Genomic DNA, 19,308 nt, shown 5'->3' with positions numbered 1-19,308 from the left:
CTAGTGACCCACCTCCTCCAGCCATTGTCCCCACCTGCCTATAGTCACCACACAGTCAGTCATTCAAATTAGGATGGATGACTAGGTTACAGTTCACACAGTCTAATCATTTTACCTCTGAATATTCCTGCATTAACAGGAGGTTTGGGGGGACACTTCATATCCAAACAATGAGTCTTCCAAGCTGATATATTCTGATTCAAATATTAGTTAATTGCATATAGTGTATTTATGTGCAAATACGGTCCCAGGCTAAACTTAATTTATGACTACAGATTCACATTATGGATTTTCATTTGGAATATGGATTTGGCCTCTTCCATGAACATCCCTATTTCAGCCTTTCAACAGCCCTCAATCTTCTGTCGCATTTCTTCTGATAGACCAGGAGGGAGATGGAGAGGCCATATGTATTTTGAAAGTTATTTGCCTAAGTGCATAGCTCTCAAAAAACTTGATTCTGACTTTTCCTTGGCAAGTCATGAATAAGTAAACTTTTCAGGTGATCATTCTCCACAGAGCTATAAAAAGAAAATTAAAAGCAAGATCAATTGTGCTTCTGAAAAATACTTAAAAAAAAAAAACTGCATTTTTTTTATAACTACCAGAAACCAAGAATTTCTAAAGCTGATTCCCATTTCTGTTCTGTGGGTCATGGTGGCATAAGCATTCTGAATTAAAAGCCAGAGGTCTGTATTCACATATTCAAATTAATTTATTCAGCAAATAAGCATGGAGTCCACCCTGACTCGGCCAAGTATGTGTTGGGTTTACAGTTGTGGGCAAAACAAAATCTCTGATCTAAAGAAGCATGTTAAACTGGGGCAAAGAGAAACAAAGAACAGAGGCCAATTCAGTCTCTGGTTTTCAACAAAACACATCAAGAGGTCAAAGTTCAACCATCTGATGTCCTCTCCAAGACACTGACCTGGAAGATTACAGGAAGCTATCAACCCGAACAAATGGCTGGCCTCCCATCTACAACTGAATTTCAGAAAGCCAAGTAAAAAAATCATCCACAACAGTCACCTGCACAAAAATGCACTGGAAAATGCTATCCTTGCAGAGGAATTTGAACAACGGAGGTAGATTGCTCAGAAAGGTGGGCGTCCGGGAGGGAATACACATCCGTCAAGGCCTCCTCCTCCCGGTGCCTGGGGGGCTTCTTCCACTTTCTTGCACCTGTTCTGCTGTTGTATTTGTACACATTCCCAGACACTGTGAGAAGGAAAGACCAAAACACAGGGACAGTGAACCACAACCAATCTGCAAAACATTTATGCATTGCACCAAACGTTTATTGAGCATTTGCTACACAGTGACACAGTGACAAGTTTCTCTTCTCAAGTCTTTGGAAACAAAATGAGGTATGGTGTGACTTCACAGACAGTGACATCTGGAAAATTCTCTTGTGGGATGGAACCATTCTGCATCTTGGCTGTGATGGCAGTTATATAAATCTTTACATATGATTCAATTTCATAGAACTATATTATGTGTGTATGTGTGTGTATACATATATATTTTTTAAATGTATAGTTGTAGATGGACACAATATCTTTATTTTATTTATTTATGTGGTGCTGAGGATGGAAACCAGTATCCCACACATGAGAGGCAAGCCCTCTACCACTGAGCCACAACCCCAGCCCACATATATATATTTTAAGTACATGTAAAAGCCAGGCAAGATGGCACATGCCTGTAATCCCAGCAGCTCAGGAGGCTGAGGCAGGAGGATTGCAAGTTTGAGGCCAGCCTCAGCAACTCAGCAAGGCCCTAAGCAACTCAATGAGATCCTGTCTCTAAATAAAATACAAAAGAAAAGGGCTGGGGATTTGTCTCAGTGGTTGAATGGCCCTGGATTCAATCCCCAGTACCAAAAATTAAAAATTAAAAAATTTTTAAAATTAAAAATAAATAAAAAGGACTAAGGATATAACTGAGTGGCAAAGTACCCCTCAGTTCAATCCCTAGCACCAAAAATAAAAAGTACATTTAAAAAAAAAACCTGATGAAATCTGAGTAGTCTGCGGTCTATTACATTGTATGGCACCAATGCCAATTTTCTGGTTTGGGCACTATTAAAAAAAAATGACCTTTAAGAGAAGCTTGGTGACAGAGGGGTACATATACAGTAACTCTGTAGTATTTTTGGAAATTTTTTATGGGTCTGTAATTATTTTAAAAACAAAAGTTAAAAAAAAGCATGTCCCCCCACCCCAAAAAAATTGTCCTCCAATTGTTCTAAGGTTTTATCAACCATGTTCATAGAAATAATACTGAAATGAGAGTAATATACAAGAGAAAAAGATGCAAGGCAGAGCCTGATGAAGTCAATCGTTTTGTGTGTGTGACTAAGATGTAATTAACAAATCAACACAGTAACAGTAATAATAGTTGCTTACTACATGCCAAATCCACCCAACATCCCTATGGGGTATTTTATATATTATTAGAAACACTTTAGAAATGAGGAAACTGAGGCTCAGAGATGCCGAGCCACTTGCTATTGCCATCATTGACAGACCTGGATTGAACCCAGGCAGTCTGGCTGCAGAGCTGTTATGGTGTGGATGTGAGGTGTCCCCCAGAAGCTCAGGGTGAGACAGTGCAGGAAGGTCCAGAGGAGACAGGACTGGGCTGTGAGAGCCTTAACCCAACCAGTGAATGAACCCCTAATGGGATTAACTGGGTGGTGGCTGGAGGCAGGTGGGTGTGGCTGCAGGAGGGGACATTGGGGGCGTGGCTTGGGGTCTATTTGTCTCTGGAGAGTGGAGTCTCTCTGCTTCCTGATCACCATGTGAGCTGCTTCTCTCCCCCACACTCTTCCTCCATGATGTCCTGCCTCCCCTCGAGCCCTGAGGAATGGAGCCTGCTGTCTATGGACTGAGACCTCGGAAACCACGAACCCCACATAAACTTTTCTCTCCTAAAATTGTTCTTGTCAGTCACAGCAGCAGCAAAAAAGCTGACTAAAACAAGAGCTCTAAATGCTGACCACATAGATTAGGGGGCCATGTCCTATTTTACTTTTAGGGGGTTCCAAGAACAAAATAGTACCTCATGCTTCACTTTCTAAGTCCCACAGAACTTTTGATAAAAATTTAAAAAAAGACATCGTGTCCATCTATAACTAAAAATATTTTTTTAAAGAAGTCCATTCATTGATTCTTCTGCAAGGGCCACCACGCTGAGGTGGACAATGCACTTCACTGAAAAGCCCCTTCATCCAAAAAGAAAAGAATCCATTATGCCACACACACACAAAAAAAAAATTACCATCATTCCATACTTCATCTCAGAACTTGAAAATAAATTGCTGAGGATCAAACATCCAGGTTCAAAATAAGCCAAATGCAGGAGTCCAAACACATGGTAAGCAGTCCTCCAGAATGAGAAGATGAAAATGGCTGGGCACTGGTCAGGGACTGCAGTAGCTGTTGCCTGTACAGATTCGTGGACGCCATTTTTTTTTTTTTTTTTTTTTTAATGGAAGAACTAGAACAGAGTTTTTGGTGGTGCACTGCTTTTTACCAGGCTGTTCACAGGTAAGCAGGGTCATGAATAGTTCTAAGGATGAGGGTTCCTGTGTCAGACTGCCTGGCTTCTCGCGGTAACTCTTTCCTCTTACTAAATGATGATTCTGGGTTATTGACCTTGTCTCTCCCAGTTACTCATTTTAAAAATAGTAGTAATATAATCCCAGTGGCTCCAGAAACTGAGGCTGAAGGATCACGAGTTCAAGGCCAGCCTTGGCAATTTTGCAAGGCCTTAAGCTACTCAGAGAGACTTTGTCTCCAAATAAAATATAAAAAAGGGCTGGGGATGTGGCTCAGTGATTAAGCACCTCTGGGTTCAATCCCCGGTACAAAAAAAAAAAGTCCACGACATGGGTACAATAATGGTGTCTCCATCACAGGAAAGTAGAAATAAAGACAATCTCATTGCTGGGAGGATTAAGTAGGACCTGCCATTCTGGCATAGTAATCACTCAGTAAATGTTCACGGATACTTTTAATTGATTCTTGGAAATTAAAACCCATAGGAGCATATTTAATATAAACCAAATTCGAATACGACTAGTATGTTTTTAATTTAATAAAATATGTTTAAAAGGAGTGACTTTCTTTAGGGAGAACCTAGAAGTTAGTAATAAAGCATCAATAATTTCATGCCAAGATATCCAAAGCTGTCAGGAATTCATTAAGTATCACAAGCTGTTGTAGTACCAAGGAGACTTTCGTGACTAATGTCCCATGTTAAGTGACATTTTGTACAGTGATTTTTACAAGTTAGTACAGTTATGCTTAAACTGCACAATCACCACCAAGAAGCAGACAACATAGGTTTTTCAGCTGGGAAAAGGGAGATGCAGGAAGGTTAAATGCTTTGCCCCAAGTTCATTCGGAGCATTGTTGACTGTCCACACTGAAACCCTCATCTTTTAACTTCTCCACCTCCAGGCTTTTACAAACCCTCTAACAACTTCCTTCCTATTCCTCCCACGTCCTTGAGGAGTGGAACTGAGTAATGGTGACATCCCCCAAACATCAGTTGCCTCCCATGTTTTAACTGACTGCTTTATCTGATCCCTGCCTGGCCCTAAAGGGGATGGCATTAGGACAGATCTCATTTTGCAAAGCATAATAACAAGCAATTTATTCCATATAGTTTAATATCCAAACAGGCAAAATTGGGCTTCATTCAAAAGATAATTAAGCACCATACCTGGATCAATGGCTTCTCCATCAAACATGGTCTCATACACAATGGTTTCCTTTGAAAAAACACAGATTGTTAGCAATAAAGTTGGCTTGATAAAATTAGTTTTGATATGTATTGAATTCTTTGAGAAGATGACTTATTATAAATTACCTCATTTTTCTAATCTATTGAGTGCTCAGCCTAGGGACCAAAACTTCTGGGTGTGCTTATCTCCTCCCAATCCCATCCCCCCACATCAGTCTACTTGCCATGACCCCTGTTAACTCTGGTCTTTTTTTTTTTTTTTTTTAATTTCCCACATTTTGCAGCCAGGGGTACCAGGGATTGAACTCAGGGGTGCTTAACTACTGAGCCCCATCCCCAGCCCTTTTTTGCATTTTATTTAGAGACAGGGTCTCGCTGAGTTGCTCAGTGCCTTTGCTGTTGGCTGAGGCTGGCTTGGAACTCACAATCCTTCTGCCTCAGCCTCCCGAGCTGATGGGATGATAGGTGTGCACCACCACGCTGGGCTTACTGCCCACATTTTTTGTTGGTGCATTATAGTTGTACATAAAGGTGGGATTTGTTGTTACATATTTATACAAGCATACAATATAACAATATAATTTGGCCAATATAATTTTCTAGTATTTTCTCTTCCCTTGTCCCTCCCCTGTCCCTTTCCTCTCTTCTACTGATTTCCCTTCCATTTCCATGAGTTCTTTTCAGTTCCTCTTTTTTTTTTTTAATGTGAAATTTCATCTTGATGAGAGGTATTACAGGTTACACTGTGCCACTCCCCCAAATTCATACATTGGCATTCGAACCCCCAGTGCCTAAGGACATCACTCCATTTGGAGATAGGGTTTTTAAAAAGTAAAATGAGGTCCTAGAGGCAGAGCTTAATCCAATACAGAAAATGTTTTTATAAAAAGAGGAAATCAGGACATTAAAAGCAAAGACCACCCTCACAAACATGTGAGGACACAGCCAGAAGGCAGCTCTCAGCAAGCCGAGGAGAAAGGACTCAGAGGTACCAAACCTGCCCAACACCCTGATCATGGACTTCTAGCATTGGGAACCATGAGAAATAAAGTTCTGTTGTTTAAGCCACCCAGTCTGGTATTTTGTTACAGCAGCTCTTAGCAAACTAATACAGGTGGTTAGGTGGCATCCATTTCCTAAGGGAAGAGGCAGGGGAAAGAAGCCCTGAGTGAGAGCAAGCTCATGAGACAATGTCACGGTCAGTAAAGACTCAGGTAAAAAGGTCCTTGGAGGCCAGTGGAGAGAAAAATTAGAGGTGAAAACTAAAAATGCCCTTCTTTTCTAGCCTACATTTAATTTTCCTAGAACCAGTCTTACCCTGCTACACTTGGTTATGTGAATTATTCAATGAATATGAGTCAGCCAGTTTGAAAATAATTTGCGTGCTCTAGGGCACAGATTTCCCATCTGCTTAAAAACTTGAAGGTTGAAGAACTTATTCAGCTCTATCACATATATAATTTATTTTCAAATATTGCTTTTATTTTTAACTAATGATGAAAGGTGCAGGATTTCCATTATCTAGAGTTGTTCTGGCTGCAGAAACAGATAAATTGAAATTATGTTATTTCCTTTCTCTGATGCTTGTGTCAATTTACCATATGTCTATATGAAACCTCCGTTTGCACAACAACTATGAGGAAAATGTAGCGGGTTTTTTTTTTTTTTTAACCATAGAGGGATCACAAAAATGCACTTACTGTTAACACTTCTAATTTTTTACTTCTGCTTTCTGTAAAGACCTTTTCTTTCTGATTATTATCCCCTGTTCCAAAACAAATAAACAAAAACAGGTATCTGGTGAGAGGCACGTTAAAAATCACACAATTTAAGGATAATTGTGTAACAATTGGCAATCTATATCTTACCTGCAATATATTTCATTTGTCTGTAGAGAAAGAAAATTTGACAAAATATCAGCTTCATTATGCTAACACATGGTTAAAAATTGATTTCATTCAATAGTCAGCACATGACTATTATTACATCATCCTATATTCCCAGGAAAACATGAAATATTCTATGAGGAATAATAAAATGGTCTGCATCAACTACCACTACACACTTAATACACCATCAATAAATTCTATTTAGTTAATGAAGATTCAGTTCCAACTCTAATTTTGAAGTTATGATATTTTGTACCTGAGGAACTCTTTTTGGATAATGATAAAAGAAGCTTCATTCTATATATTTTTTTGGATTTTTCTGCCCAGCTTCAGAGAGATGGAAAGACACACAGATGCTCAGAGAGGGTACCTGCATGGATCACCCATCCTAGGCTCACTCCCAGCGATCGTCAAACACCTGTCCATCAAAGTGCTTGCAACAAAATAATAGGGGAGAGTTGTTTACTTCTAAATGTATTTGTTTAAAACATCTTCCCACAGAAAATCTGTTGCAAATGTTCTATGATATAATTCAATAATTTGTTGTTACTAAAAAGAAAGGTCCCCAACTGTTTCTGGGATGGGGTGGGTTTGGGATCATTAGTGAAAAGGGTTTTGTATCCCAAATGCTTTCTTCTTTGCCCCACAAAAGCAAAATTAGACAGAGTCCTTAGATTTGAGATCACCGAATCTCAATTTATTTTAACTCTTTATATCAGAAAGTTAGAAAGAAAAAAAAAATCACATACTTGGATCTGGACTTGGAGACTTCTTTGGTCATTAAGTGACAGCATTCCATAATGTTTCCATATCTCCAAAGCAGAAAACACACCCAGGAAACCAATCCGGCAAAGAAAATAGCCATCAGAGTGAAGATGAAAGGAATGTACCAGTCCCCGGATTTGTATGTGTTGATAGCTGTGTACACAATGGTCAGACCTTTTCTTTGCTGGTAAAATTATTTCAAAGCAAACAGAGCATTAGTTGGTGTTTTCAGAGAGCATCTGTTCATACACACAGTAGCATCCGCACAGAGCCATAATTCCACACAGAAAGTGGGGTATTGATTCAGGCATACTTATTTTTACACTCCACAGGTGATACTGAGAAATACCACAACATGAAGAAGCCACCCAATTAAGAATATAAAGACTTGAATTGCTCAGCCATAAAGAAGAATGAAATTATGGCATTTTCTGGTAAGTGGGTGGAACTGGAGACTATCATGGTAAGTTAAATAAGTCAGTCCCAAAAAACTAGAGGAGGAATGTTCTCTCTGATATGTGGATGCTAATACACAATGGGAGTGGGGTAGAAGTTCATTGGGTTAGACAAAGGGGAATGAAGGGAAGGGAGGGGGATGGGAATGGGAAAGACAGTGGAATGAATGGGACAGAACTTTCCTATGTTCATATATGAACACACGACCAGGGAAACTCCACATCAGGTCCAACCACAAGAACGGAACGTTATACTCCATGTATGTTTAATATGTCAAAATACACTCTACTGTCTTGTATAACTAAAAAGAACAAATAAAAAAATTTTACAGTCTTGAGCTGCGTTCAGTGACCATTCTGTGATCCTAAACAAACCATTTCTCTTTTTGCCCTCAGTCTTCCCATCCATAAAAGGGGGCTGAACTAGATGGTATCTGAGGTCCTTTTAGGTTTACATGCCCCCATTATCTGCTCCACATATAGTTAACCCTTTTGTGCAGTTTAAAGGCCAGTATATCTTAAAAATCATATATTCTGGTAAAAAAGATTTACCACCTTTTTTTTTTGGCTCCTATTTCAGAGGATAGAAGACAATAAAATATATCCTACACTGTTCATCATAATAGACTTCACCTTGGGTGTCTCAGAAGCCATTCTGGAATTCTATGGAAACACTGCTTATTTATTTTTTAAATGATAAGATACTAGAGGGTCTGCTAAGCTTCACAGGGTTGGGTTGAAGATGTGATGAACAGATGAATATATGCCATGTGGTACTGTCCTGGCACTCTGTAGGTGCCCATGACCGTGCATAGCATGGCTGCTACAGAATAATCATTTAAGGTGACTATTTGCTGAGAATTTAAATTGATAAAATTCATTGAAATTCACTGAATATCAGGTTTTTCTGATAGGCAGGACTTTCAGATAATTCAGACACAATTAGCTGCTTAGGGGTCCTCTATGTACCATATGCCATTATCACAAATTCTTTTCCACCCATATCGTTTTTATGAACAGGTGCACACTATAAAATGTGGCCCGGGTGGTTGGATGGGGCAGAACTTTCAAGTGGAAATGCATTTGGGGGAAGGTGTTGCCCTGATCAGACTTCTAGCCTTCCTAAATAAAATTGGAATTTACAGTACAGTATTTTCTGCACAGAGACTCAAATTCTATAACTCTTTACTTCAGAACTTGTTGGGGGAGGTGGTGTATTGGCTCTTGTCACATAAATATCTATAATAGCAGTGCCTGTCCTGGGCATGCTGGATTTGCCGTATTTCAGATTGTTATCAATTATGTGCACCACAAGATGGTACTGCCGCCGCGGGTCAGCTCCAGACTCCAACTTAAAAGGATTCTTCACGATCAATTTTGGAGTATTTGAACCTCGAGTTGGGTCAAATCCAAAGTGATGGTTCTCATTTCCTTTAAAAGGGATAATTGAAAAATCAGAATCATATTAAGATACATTGATCTCCTCAAGCGACTTTAAATTAGAATTTTAACCCCATAGGGGTTAAAATAAATTTCCATTGTATCCTGAATTCCCAAATCTATACATGGCTTTTAATAAAACTGAGATAAAAATAAGCAATAAACGTAGTTGGTTAGAGAATACATTTTCAGGTTAAGATCATAAGTCTGATGTTCACACATGGCTAGCAAAGCTCACGCTAATGTCTAGCAATACCACCTACCTGATTCCTCTTCCTTAATCTTCTATTCAGAGACATTGCATTTATACGTTTATCTAGGTCAGTATCAAATGAACCAGTCAAACCACAGAGTATCTATAGATTCCCCTAAGTTGAAGTCTTCCCTATGGCCTTGGGGACATTTTTATAAACAAGATGCACATGGTCCCTGTCTTCATGGAGCTTATTAAGTTATGAAGCAAGGGGAATAGATATCAAAGTAGTCCTCCTAATTAATTGGCAATGTGTTTACTGATCTCCAGGCTCCTGTTCTTTTAGACAAATGAGACAGATGTGGCCTCTGTGCTTTAAATTGGTCTCTTTTTTATGATGGTTCACAGTACCAAGTAAATTTTTTAATTTTTTTTTTTTTGTGTGTGTGTGTGGTACTGGGAATTGAACTCAGGGGCACTCGACCACTCAGCCACATCCCCAGCCCTATTTTGCATTTTATTTAGTGACAGGGTCTCACTGAGTTGCTTAGCACCTTGCTGTTGCTGAGGCTGGCTTTGAACTCGAGATCCTCCTGTCTCAGCCTCCTAAGCTGCTGAGATTACAGGCATGCACCACCATGCCCGGCCCAAGTAACTTTTTTAATAGTACTTATTGTAGTTCATAATTTTATAATTGTTGCAATTACTACTAGTTTAATGAGCAATGAGACATAAATATAGATCCTTATCTGTCTTGGATACTTCTGTGTACCCATTTCCTAGCACAATGCCTGATATATCATTGGTTTCCAGGAGCTGTCTTCCACAGAAAACAAGATAGTGACTAAAGTTGATTTAGATCTGTGCAAATCCAGCAATTATATACGCAAAACATCTATCCTAATGGACTTGTATCTTCAAAGGGAAGGTGGCTGCTCTTCTCAGCCAGCACCATGGACAGCGGACTTAGCTCCTAGTGCAACCCTTAGCCTTTCCCATGCAAAGTACTTTGTGGTCCAAGTATCCATGAACTCACTGATACTCCCATTACAGGGAGAAATAAGTTAGATATGTAGAAGTGAAGGTGAGGCCTTGAGGAAACTTAATGCTATAAATATAAACTTAGTCATTTCTAGGGTTATGTATCGTGCCTTACACAATATAACTAATGTCAATTTGACACATGCACATGATTAAAAGAAATAATTAAATCATCCACCAGAAGCTATCTCAAAGCGCATTTCGAAATCTTGTGAATCTCTGTCGTGACAGCTCAGTTTGAAGCCATTGACGTTTGTCCCAGCAACAACGTTGTCAAAAATGACGGCCTTAGAGAGATAGGGTGTGCAGACAGGTGCTTCATCATTCTCATCTTCGATGTCAACAGTGACCTGTCAGGGGATGGGGAGAGAAGAAACATCACATCCACATCGTGTGACTGTTTGTGCACAAAATCAGAAATAAGCATCTGACAGATCATTTGGAATTATTAAATTAAAAAGTCTCGAATTTTGAGTTTGCAGAAATGTTCCTGCAGATTTGGATTCTGGCTGTCAATCAACTAGTCAGTGGTTTATTATTTCCTGGGTCAACTGTGACATTCAGTGTAGCCATTAGGGAGAAATGTGGGCTCATTAGAGGAACCTTCGGAAGGCTCGCAAATTATGTAAATGATGACAAAAGGAAAGCTAAAGAACAGTGCCTTGAAAAGTTGTAATCCCTTGAATGCTTTAAATAGCTATGCTTAATGGCAAACATCTTTCTTAAGGAAGAGCCTCCTCTTCACTCTTCCTTGAAGCCTGGTTTATTTTATTGGTAACAATACGATCGCTTCAAATATGCTCTGACCTTAATCAGAAGGTGTTATCAATCTTTGCTTAATTAAAATACTATACACCAGGAAACTGACTTACCTGGGAAAAGATCAAAATATCAAGGATTTTAAAATGTCAGTGATCGAATGAATGCTAGTCAACCTAGAAAGGTTACCTGCCCACCTCTCAGATGACTCATAACTTTCCCAGCAACATTTGCAGAAGAATCCCGGGTGTGCCTACATTTGCAAGTTTTATCTTTTCAAAAATGTTTTCTGTTATGTTTTAACCATGCAGCTAAATTCTTAGGGAGTCATTCATTCTTTAATGCTGCTTCTATAGATTGAACACTTGGGCATCCTAATTAATGTGAGGTATTATAAGTACATGGATTTTAGGGACATTTCTGTGATATAATGAAAATAGCACTGGACTTGACTTGGAACAGAACTCTTGATTGAAATCTGGGTCACCTACTAGCTTCTTTATTTGGTGTAAGTGGCTTCACCTTGCTTTTCTCAACCTTTAAATATAAGGTTTGTGTGTGTGTGTGTGTGTGTGTGTGTGTGTGTGGTTTTCAGATGCTTACTTCTTTTTTATTTGTTCTAATTAGTTATACATGACAATAGAATGCATTTTGACACATTGTACACATATGGAGCACAACTTCTCCTTCCTCTGGCTGAACATGGTGCAGAGTCACACTTGTAGTGTAATCATACATGTATATAGGGTCATAATGTCCATCTCATTCCACCGTCCTTCCTACCCCCAACACTCCCTCCCCTCCCCTAACTCCCTTCTGCCCAATCTAAAGTTTCTGCATTCTTCCCTACCCCTGCCCCCAATTATGGGTCAGCATCCACTCATCAGAGAAAACATTGGCCTTTGGTTTTGGGGGGAATTGTCTTATTTTGGCCTGATATTCTCCAGCTCCATCCATTTACCTGCAAATGCCATAATTTCATTCTTCATTAAAGCTGAGTAATATTCCACTAAAACACAAAATCTTAATCCCTACCATCCTGTGACTGGCTGAGGGCACAAATTCATTCCTTTCAATGACTATTGATTCAACATTTTCTATGTGTCAAGCACTGGCCTAGATCTAGAAGCTACAGAAGTGAACTGAACAAAGTCCCTGACCTCTAGTAGTGGAGGCAAAGCAATAAACACACTGGCAACTCTATTAGGCAGTGTCATACAGTAACTGAGGCTATGTGGTCCAGGATATTGAGAACAGCCAACGAGAACTAAAGTGAGACGGTGCTCAGAGAAGGACTAGTTTTTGACCCTTTCTCCTATGTGTGTGTCTGTGTGTCTGTGTGTGTGTGTGTGTGTGTGTGTGTGTGTGTGTCTGTGTATATGCCCGCACAAACGTTCATGCAGTGGGAGGTTTACTGGGTGTTCTACTCAGGGGTACTCTATGACTGAGTCCCGTTCCTTTTAATTTTATTTATGCATTTATGCATTTGTTGAGATGAGATCTCACGAAATTGCTATGACTGGCCTCAAAATTGTGATCTTCCTGCCTAAGCTTCCCAAGTCACAAGGATTAGAGGAGTGCACACCACCCCACCCAGCTCCCAGCTCCTATTTCTTCCCTAGTTCCCCATATTTGATATTTGTCCTTTAAGCAAGTATGAACTCATGAAGTACATAGTATTGATGGTGTGGTTTTTGCTTTGCATCAAAGATATCACATTACAAATACATTTTTAAATATTTTCAGTTGTAGATGAACACAATACCTTCATTTATTTATTTATTTATTTTTCTGTGGTGCTGAGGATCAAACCCAGTGCCTCGCGTGTGCTAGACAAGCACTCTACCCCTGAGCTACAGCCCCAGCCCCAACAAATCTTTTCTGTTCCTATTTTTCCCATACAATGCCCTGTCTGTTCTTTCTATACTGCCATTTCCAGAACTAGTTTGCTATTTCTTCTTGATTCTTAGTACTCCCTAGTATGTATCTATTACTTATTCATTCCCCTAATGATGAGCACATGCATTGCTTCAAATTTCCACCATTACACACAATGTAAAAGGCCTTTACCTACAGGTTTTATTGGGGCAGAGATATTAAAGTGATCATGTGAGCCATGAAGGATACGCTTTACAGTCTTAGCGTGTTTGAGAAACAACAAGACGTTCACATGGCTGGATTGGAGTAAGTAAAAAGGAGAGAGCTAGGAGCTGGTTTTAGTTAGCTTTTTTCACTGTTGCAACTAAAAGACAAACCAGAACAATTGTAGAAGAGGAAAAGTATTTGGGTACTCACAGTTTCAGAGGTCTCAGTCCATAGACAGCAGGCTCCATTCCTCAGGGCTCAAGGGGAGGCAGAACATCATGGAGGAAGAGTGTGGTGGAGGGAAGCAGCTCACATGGTGATCAGGAAGCAGAGAGAGACTCCACTCTCCAGAGACAAATAGAGACCCCAAAGCCACGCCCCCAATGCCCCCTCCTCCAGCCACACCCACCTGCCCCCAGTCACCACTCAGTTAATCCCATCAGGGGTTCATTCACTGGTTGGCTTAAGGCTCTCACAACCCAGTCATTTCTCCTCTGAACCTTCTTGCACTGTCTCACACATGAGCTTCTGGGGGACACCTCACATCCAAACCATAACTAGAGCTGAAGATGAAGAGGCAGCCAGAACCAGGTACAGTGCTGAATACCTGTAATCCCAGAAACTCAGGAGGCTGAGGCAGGAGGATAGCGAGTTCGAAGCCAGCCTCAGCAAAAGCCAGGTGCTAGCTAAGCAACTCAGTGAGACCCTATCTCTAAAGAAGACACAAAATAGGGCTGGGGAGGTGGCTCAGGGTCAAGTTTAATCCCCAGTATCCCCCTGTCTCCCCCAAAAAAGAGGTAGCTAGAACCTAGATCGTATAACCCCACAGATCTTGCAAATGGTGTTAGGGCCTTGCTAAGTGCAATGGGGAACCAATGGAAAGGTTTGAGAAAGAGGTGATTTGTCTTTTAAACGGATCCCTATGGTTACTGTACGCAGAGTAAAATGGAAGGGCACACAAAGAACTGGGGGACTCACGTGTTGAGCCTGCTACACTAGACCAGGTAAGGACAATGGTGACATAACCAGGTGTCATAGTTTGGATGTGAGGTGTTCCCAAAAGCTCCTGTTAATGCAGGGCTTATCATAGGTAAAATAATAATAATAATAATTTGATTGAGAGAGCTATAACCCAATCCCTTCTTCCTACTTTGAATAGACTGACCTGATGGGATGGGAACTGAAGAAGGTCACCACTGGGGATGTGTCCTGGAAGGGTGCATCTTCCCTGTGGCCCTTCCCCCACCCTCTGCTTCTGGGCCCCACCATGAGCTGAGCATCTCTCCTCCAGGGTCCCATCCCCTCTCTATTTCTCTCTGCTTCCTGTCCGCCATGATGTTCTGCCTCAGCTTGGGCCCAGAGCCATGGCGTTGGTATCTGTGGACTGAGAACCTTTGATTCCCATGATCCAAATTAACTTTTCCTCCTCATACCTGAGTTGTTCTTGTCAGGTATTTTGGTCACGGTGATGCAACCTACTGGTAAAACACCAGAATTTTAGCAGTAGATGGGTGGGAAGTGGAAGGATTCAGGACATTTTGAAAGTGGAGAGGACAGAATTGGTGGCTTTCTTGGAGAATTCAGAGTACCTGATAGTGATGAAGGGCCCAGACTTAATCCTACCTCTTTCAACAGAGTTCCCTTGGATACACTACTTAACTTCCACATCTTGGGAACAAAATTTATCCATCTGGGAATAAGGAGTATTAGAAATCGCCCCCATGGAATGGGATTGAGGAATAAATGAAATAATCAAGGGCATATCATAGTACTTGATGTTTATTAGATTCTTAATAAAAAGTGGATGGTGACAATGGTGGTGGTGGTGACGATAGATTCCCCAAACTTTGGAAACTATAGACCTGTCTCCCTTTCCTGAACTCCTCCGTATCATCGGCTTGGCATTTGCTATGGGCTCTTTAACGTTTCATGTATTAAAATTTTAAGCTCCCCACAGGCATTCAGGGTCCCTCACGCTCCTTTGTAAACCAAGTTATTGTTCGTAGAGTAAACACCCAATAAATATTCATTAAAAGGAAGAGGGAATGAAGATGTCCCTGCTTTGCATTTAGGCAAAACATAAATTCTTTTTATAAGATCAGAGCCACTTGAAATTTTTTTATTCGGTCTGCTTTCCCTTCTGCTCATTCGTAATAAGTGAATGATAATTGCCGGTGGTGTCATTCTATACTATTTGGGGAGTTCATAAATGTCTACTGGAAAAACTGCCACAGGCAGTTCACTCTCCTAGGTATCATTCCGACACAACTAAGCCACATAATTCCAGCTTCGTGACTGTAACTCAGTCCCTGCAAAAGTCACTCTAATTGTTGACGTGAATAGATCTGGTGTTTTCTTCACAATGACACACATAAAACCCAATAACCACAAAAACAGAAATCCGGGGGGCTCTGTACAGTGGGGGGTGGAAAGGTACAGTGACTCACCAGGCCACACAAGGCTCTCATAATTCCTTCATCGTATTTCTGTCTCTTCTCCAGTGACAGGACCTTGTAGTGATTAATAACACACACCACACAGTAAATCCAGCAGCACTCACTCCTGGTGTCTTCCAAGAGTCCTTTGATGTTGCTACAGTAATTTAGAGGCCCACACCTTCCCTCACTCTGAGGCCAAGGGAATGCACCATGATTAACCACTGTCGTTGTCAACATCACCCTCACTAAGAAGCAGCCTGGGTTTGAGTGTGGTTCTAGAAACTTTGTGAGTATCCTCAGGTATGTTTCCTGAACTCTGTGCCTTGGTTTCCTCACCTGCTGGGTGGAAATGATCATAATATTGCTTGCCTCGCACACTTAAGATGAGGGTTAAGTAGATCTGTATATGGAGATGGAGATGACCTACTCCTAGGATAAAAACTGGCTCATGCTAAGTGCTCAAGGTATATTTGCTATAATTGCCAGTTCACTGATCCAGTGAGAAGGACAGGAGTTAGTATATCCTTCGTTCTCAACCAAGGCTCTGACTTCAATCACAACATGCACAATATCAAAGAAAACAAGAGAGTGAAGAGAGAACCTACAGAAAGGTAGGAAAAAATCCTTCCAGTTACTCTTCCAACGGGGGATTAATATCCAGAATATACAAAGAACTCAAAAAACTCAATGCTAAGGAAAAAAAATGAACAAATGGGCCAAAGAACTAAATAGAAACTTCTCAAAAGAGGAAATACAAATGGCTAGCAAATACATGAAAAAAAATGTTCAACCTCTCTAGCAATCAGAGAAAGGCAAATCAAAACTGCACTAAGATTTCATCTCACCCCAATCAAAATGGCAATGATCAAAAACACCAACAATAATAAATGCTAGAGAGGATGTGGAGACAATGTCCACTCATATATTGCTGGTGGGAGTGTAAATTAGTACAACCACTCTGGAAAACACTGTGGAGACTCCTCCAAACTCTAGGAATAGAACCACCATCCAACCCAGCTATCCCCCTCCTCGGTATATACCCAAAAGAACTAAACTCAGCCTATCACAGTGAGACACCCATTTCAATGTTTATAGCAGCACGATTCCCAATAGTCAAATTGTGGAATCAACTCAGATGCCCATCAACAAATGAATGGCTCAAGAAATTGTTGCATATTTACACAATGGAGATGGACTCAGCCATAAAGAAGAATGAAATCAGGGCATTTGCTGATAAATGGATGGCAATAGAGAAAATCATGCTTCGACATGAAATAAGCCAAACTCAGAAACCAAGAGCTGAATGATTTCTCTCATTTGTAGAAGCTAGATAAAAATAAGGAAAAGAAGATGGCAGGAAAGGAGCTTGGATATCATAAAGATTTAGGATAGATTGGTAGTGTTGGGAGTCGCCCGGGCTTCAAAGACTAACTTCTTCATCCCCCAAGAAGAGCCGTCCAATGGTGAGCCCTGCTGGCTCACATGATCCTTACCCACCAATCAGACTAGCCCTGCTGGCTCACATGATCCTTACCCACCAATCAGAAAGCACCCCATGCCAACTGTCAAACCCTTCAACCATTAAACTGTCATAACTGTCAAACCACCCCAGGCTCTATATATATGCAGAGCTGTTCCTCAATAAACGGGCATTTTCTCCAAGGGCAAGCCTTGATTGTTATTTCATGTAGAGTAGGAGGAGAACAAGGAAGAGAGAGGAAGGAAGCGAAAGGGGTAGAAATACGGAATGAAATGAACAATTGCTTGTTGTCTACATATACAAATGTACCAGAAAAATTTCACCTGTTCATATATTCAGAAAATAGTAACCAGAAATTAATAAATAAAGGAGTCAAAGGAAGATCAATAGAAGAGAGGAGAGAGACAGGGGGAGGGAGGAGGAAAGAAAAAGGGCGGGGAGGAGGGGGATTGAAATCAAATTCCTTGCATGTGTCATTTTGTCAAAATGAACCCAAATACCATGTTTAATTATAATTTTATAAAAAATATAAGTAAATAAATAAGACAAATGCAAAAGTTCTAGAACCTTCGAGAAGGGGGAGACATTTGTCAGCTTCTCCATTCCCGGTGGCTATTCTTGTTGGACCATTCCCACTGGAACAAATTAGAACATAATCATCTCTCTACTTACTGTGGTCATTCCTGTGCGAGGCTGAGCTGTGTCGCAGTCCACGGCTTCCACGGTGAGGTTGTATTGCTTCACAGACTCATAGTCCGGCTGTGTGGTGAGTTCGATCATTCCAGAGAGAGGGTGAATCCAAAATCTCTGGACCACCTGGATGTCTCCCTTGATTATCTTGTAGGTCAGACAGTTGGGTGGGTAGTCTTCATCAATGGCGGTCACTCTTCCAACTTTGTGGAAGGCTGCCAAGAACGTTGCAGAGGGTTCATTCTTCTTAGGCACATGCATTACCCTCAAAAGTTGAATCTGCTTTGATCTCCAGATAGTTTCACAATTTCTCAAAGGGAGAACCCAGATCCCTTTGGACAATGAACTGTGTTTGAAGACTCCACCTCTATGTGATAGGAGGCACATTTAGAGAGAGTCTGTGGCTACTTTAAGCCATGTGGCATAAGTCAAATGATCTGAGTTTAAAAAATAGCATAATACTACTAAGCTTAGTTAATCTTAGAATTATGCTAATATTAGCATCAGATACTGGTTCACAGAGCAGGCTCTTAAACCAGAAATCAGAGGTTCCAAATCTCAGCCCTGTCCCTTGAGAGTATAATTGATTGGCTATTTCTATATCCTCTCTGGACTTTATATTCTTCATCTACAAACTAGGAATAACAACAGTATCTTTCATACAGACTTGTTGTGAGGAACGAATGAGTTAAAATAAATAAAGCCCTCAGGGTAGTGCCTCGTACACAGTAATTTTCTAAATAATTAGATAATGATTCATACACATTCTCTCACTGAATCTTCTCAACAGCTTGACAATATATAGACTAAACTATCTCCATTTTACAGATGAGGAAACAAAGCCCAGTGATGTTAAGTAGCTTGCCCAAAGTCACAGAGCTAGCAGGATTAGAGTCCAGATTCAAATACAGGTCTACGTATTGTACAGTCTGAATCTTTTTAATCACTTCATGATAATTCTAGTATGTAGTATCCCCAATAATCTCTTAGAAGAAATATGGATGTGGCACATTGATTGCATTAAGAGGCCAATGTTCTTTACCCTTCCCAAGTTCAATCTCTTGGCCAAGTGACCTCATGGTACCCCCGCACTCTGACTTCAGCTCAGCTGCATGACTATACCAGCAACCCTGATGGAAGCAGACTGAAAACCCTTGTGTGATTAGACGTGCCTTACAGTTGCCACATAATCCTCCCCTCAGGACTGTAACTTGGTCCACGTGAAAGTTACTCTGGTGGTGACTGCATCTGTTCTTTTACTTTGAGAGCATGCTCAGGCTTGCTGGTTGAAAGACAAGGGAGGAATCCAATGTCCCAATCA

The 19,308-nt window shown here is 40.6% G+C and overlaps 1 protein-coding gene across 1 annotated transcript in view; it reads right to left on the bottom strand.

The window, feature by feature from the left end:
• Nucleotides 1-1,054: 1,054 nt before the first annotated feature.
• The window catches only part of LOC143399502 (cadherin-related family member 3-like), a 71,933-nt gene continuing 53,679 nt past the window's right edge, over nucleotides 1,055-19,308 (bottom strand). Inside the window, exons 12-19 of the mRNA XM_076856219.1 lie at nucleotides 17,970-18,202; nucleotides 10,714-10,885; nucleotides 9,051-9,292; nucleotides 7,391-7,590; nucleotides 6,621-6,640; nucleotides 6,453-6,517; nucleotides 4,732-4,780; nucleotides 1,055-1,218 (exon numbers count right to left, since the gene is read on the bottom strand). Of these exons, the coding sequence (XP_076712334.1) occupies nucleotides 1,055-1,218; nucleotides 4,732-4,780; nucleotides 6,453-6,517; nucleotides 6,621-6,640; nucleotides 7,391-7,590; nucleotides 9,051-9,292; nucleotides 10,714-10,885; nucleotides 17,970-18,202 (1,145 nt within the window). The remainder of the gene's footprint in view (nucleotides 1,219-4,731; nucleotides 4,781-6,452; nucleotides 6,518-6,620; nucleotides 6,641-7,390; nucleotides 7,591-9,050; nucleotides 9,293-10,713; nucleotides 10,886-17,969; nucleotides 18,203-19,308) is intronic.

Source organism: Callospermophilus lateralis, chromosome 1, assembly GCF_048772815.1.
Source record: "Callospermophilus lateralis isolate mCalLat2 chromosome 1, mCalLat2.hap1, whole genome shotgun sequence".
NCBI classification, from domain to species: Eukaryota; Metazoa; Chordata; class Mammalia; order Rodentia; family Sciuridae; genus Callospermophilus; species Callospermophilus lateralis.
Note: the sequence above shows the minus strand (reverse complement) of the source record. Positions and strands in the feature narration are given on the sequence as shown.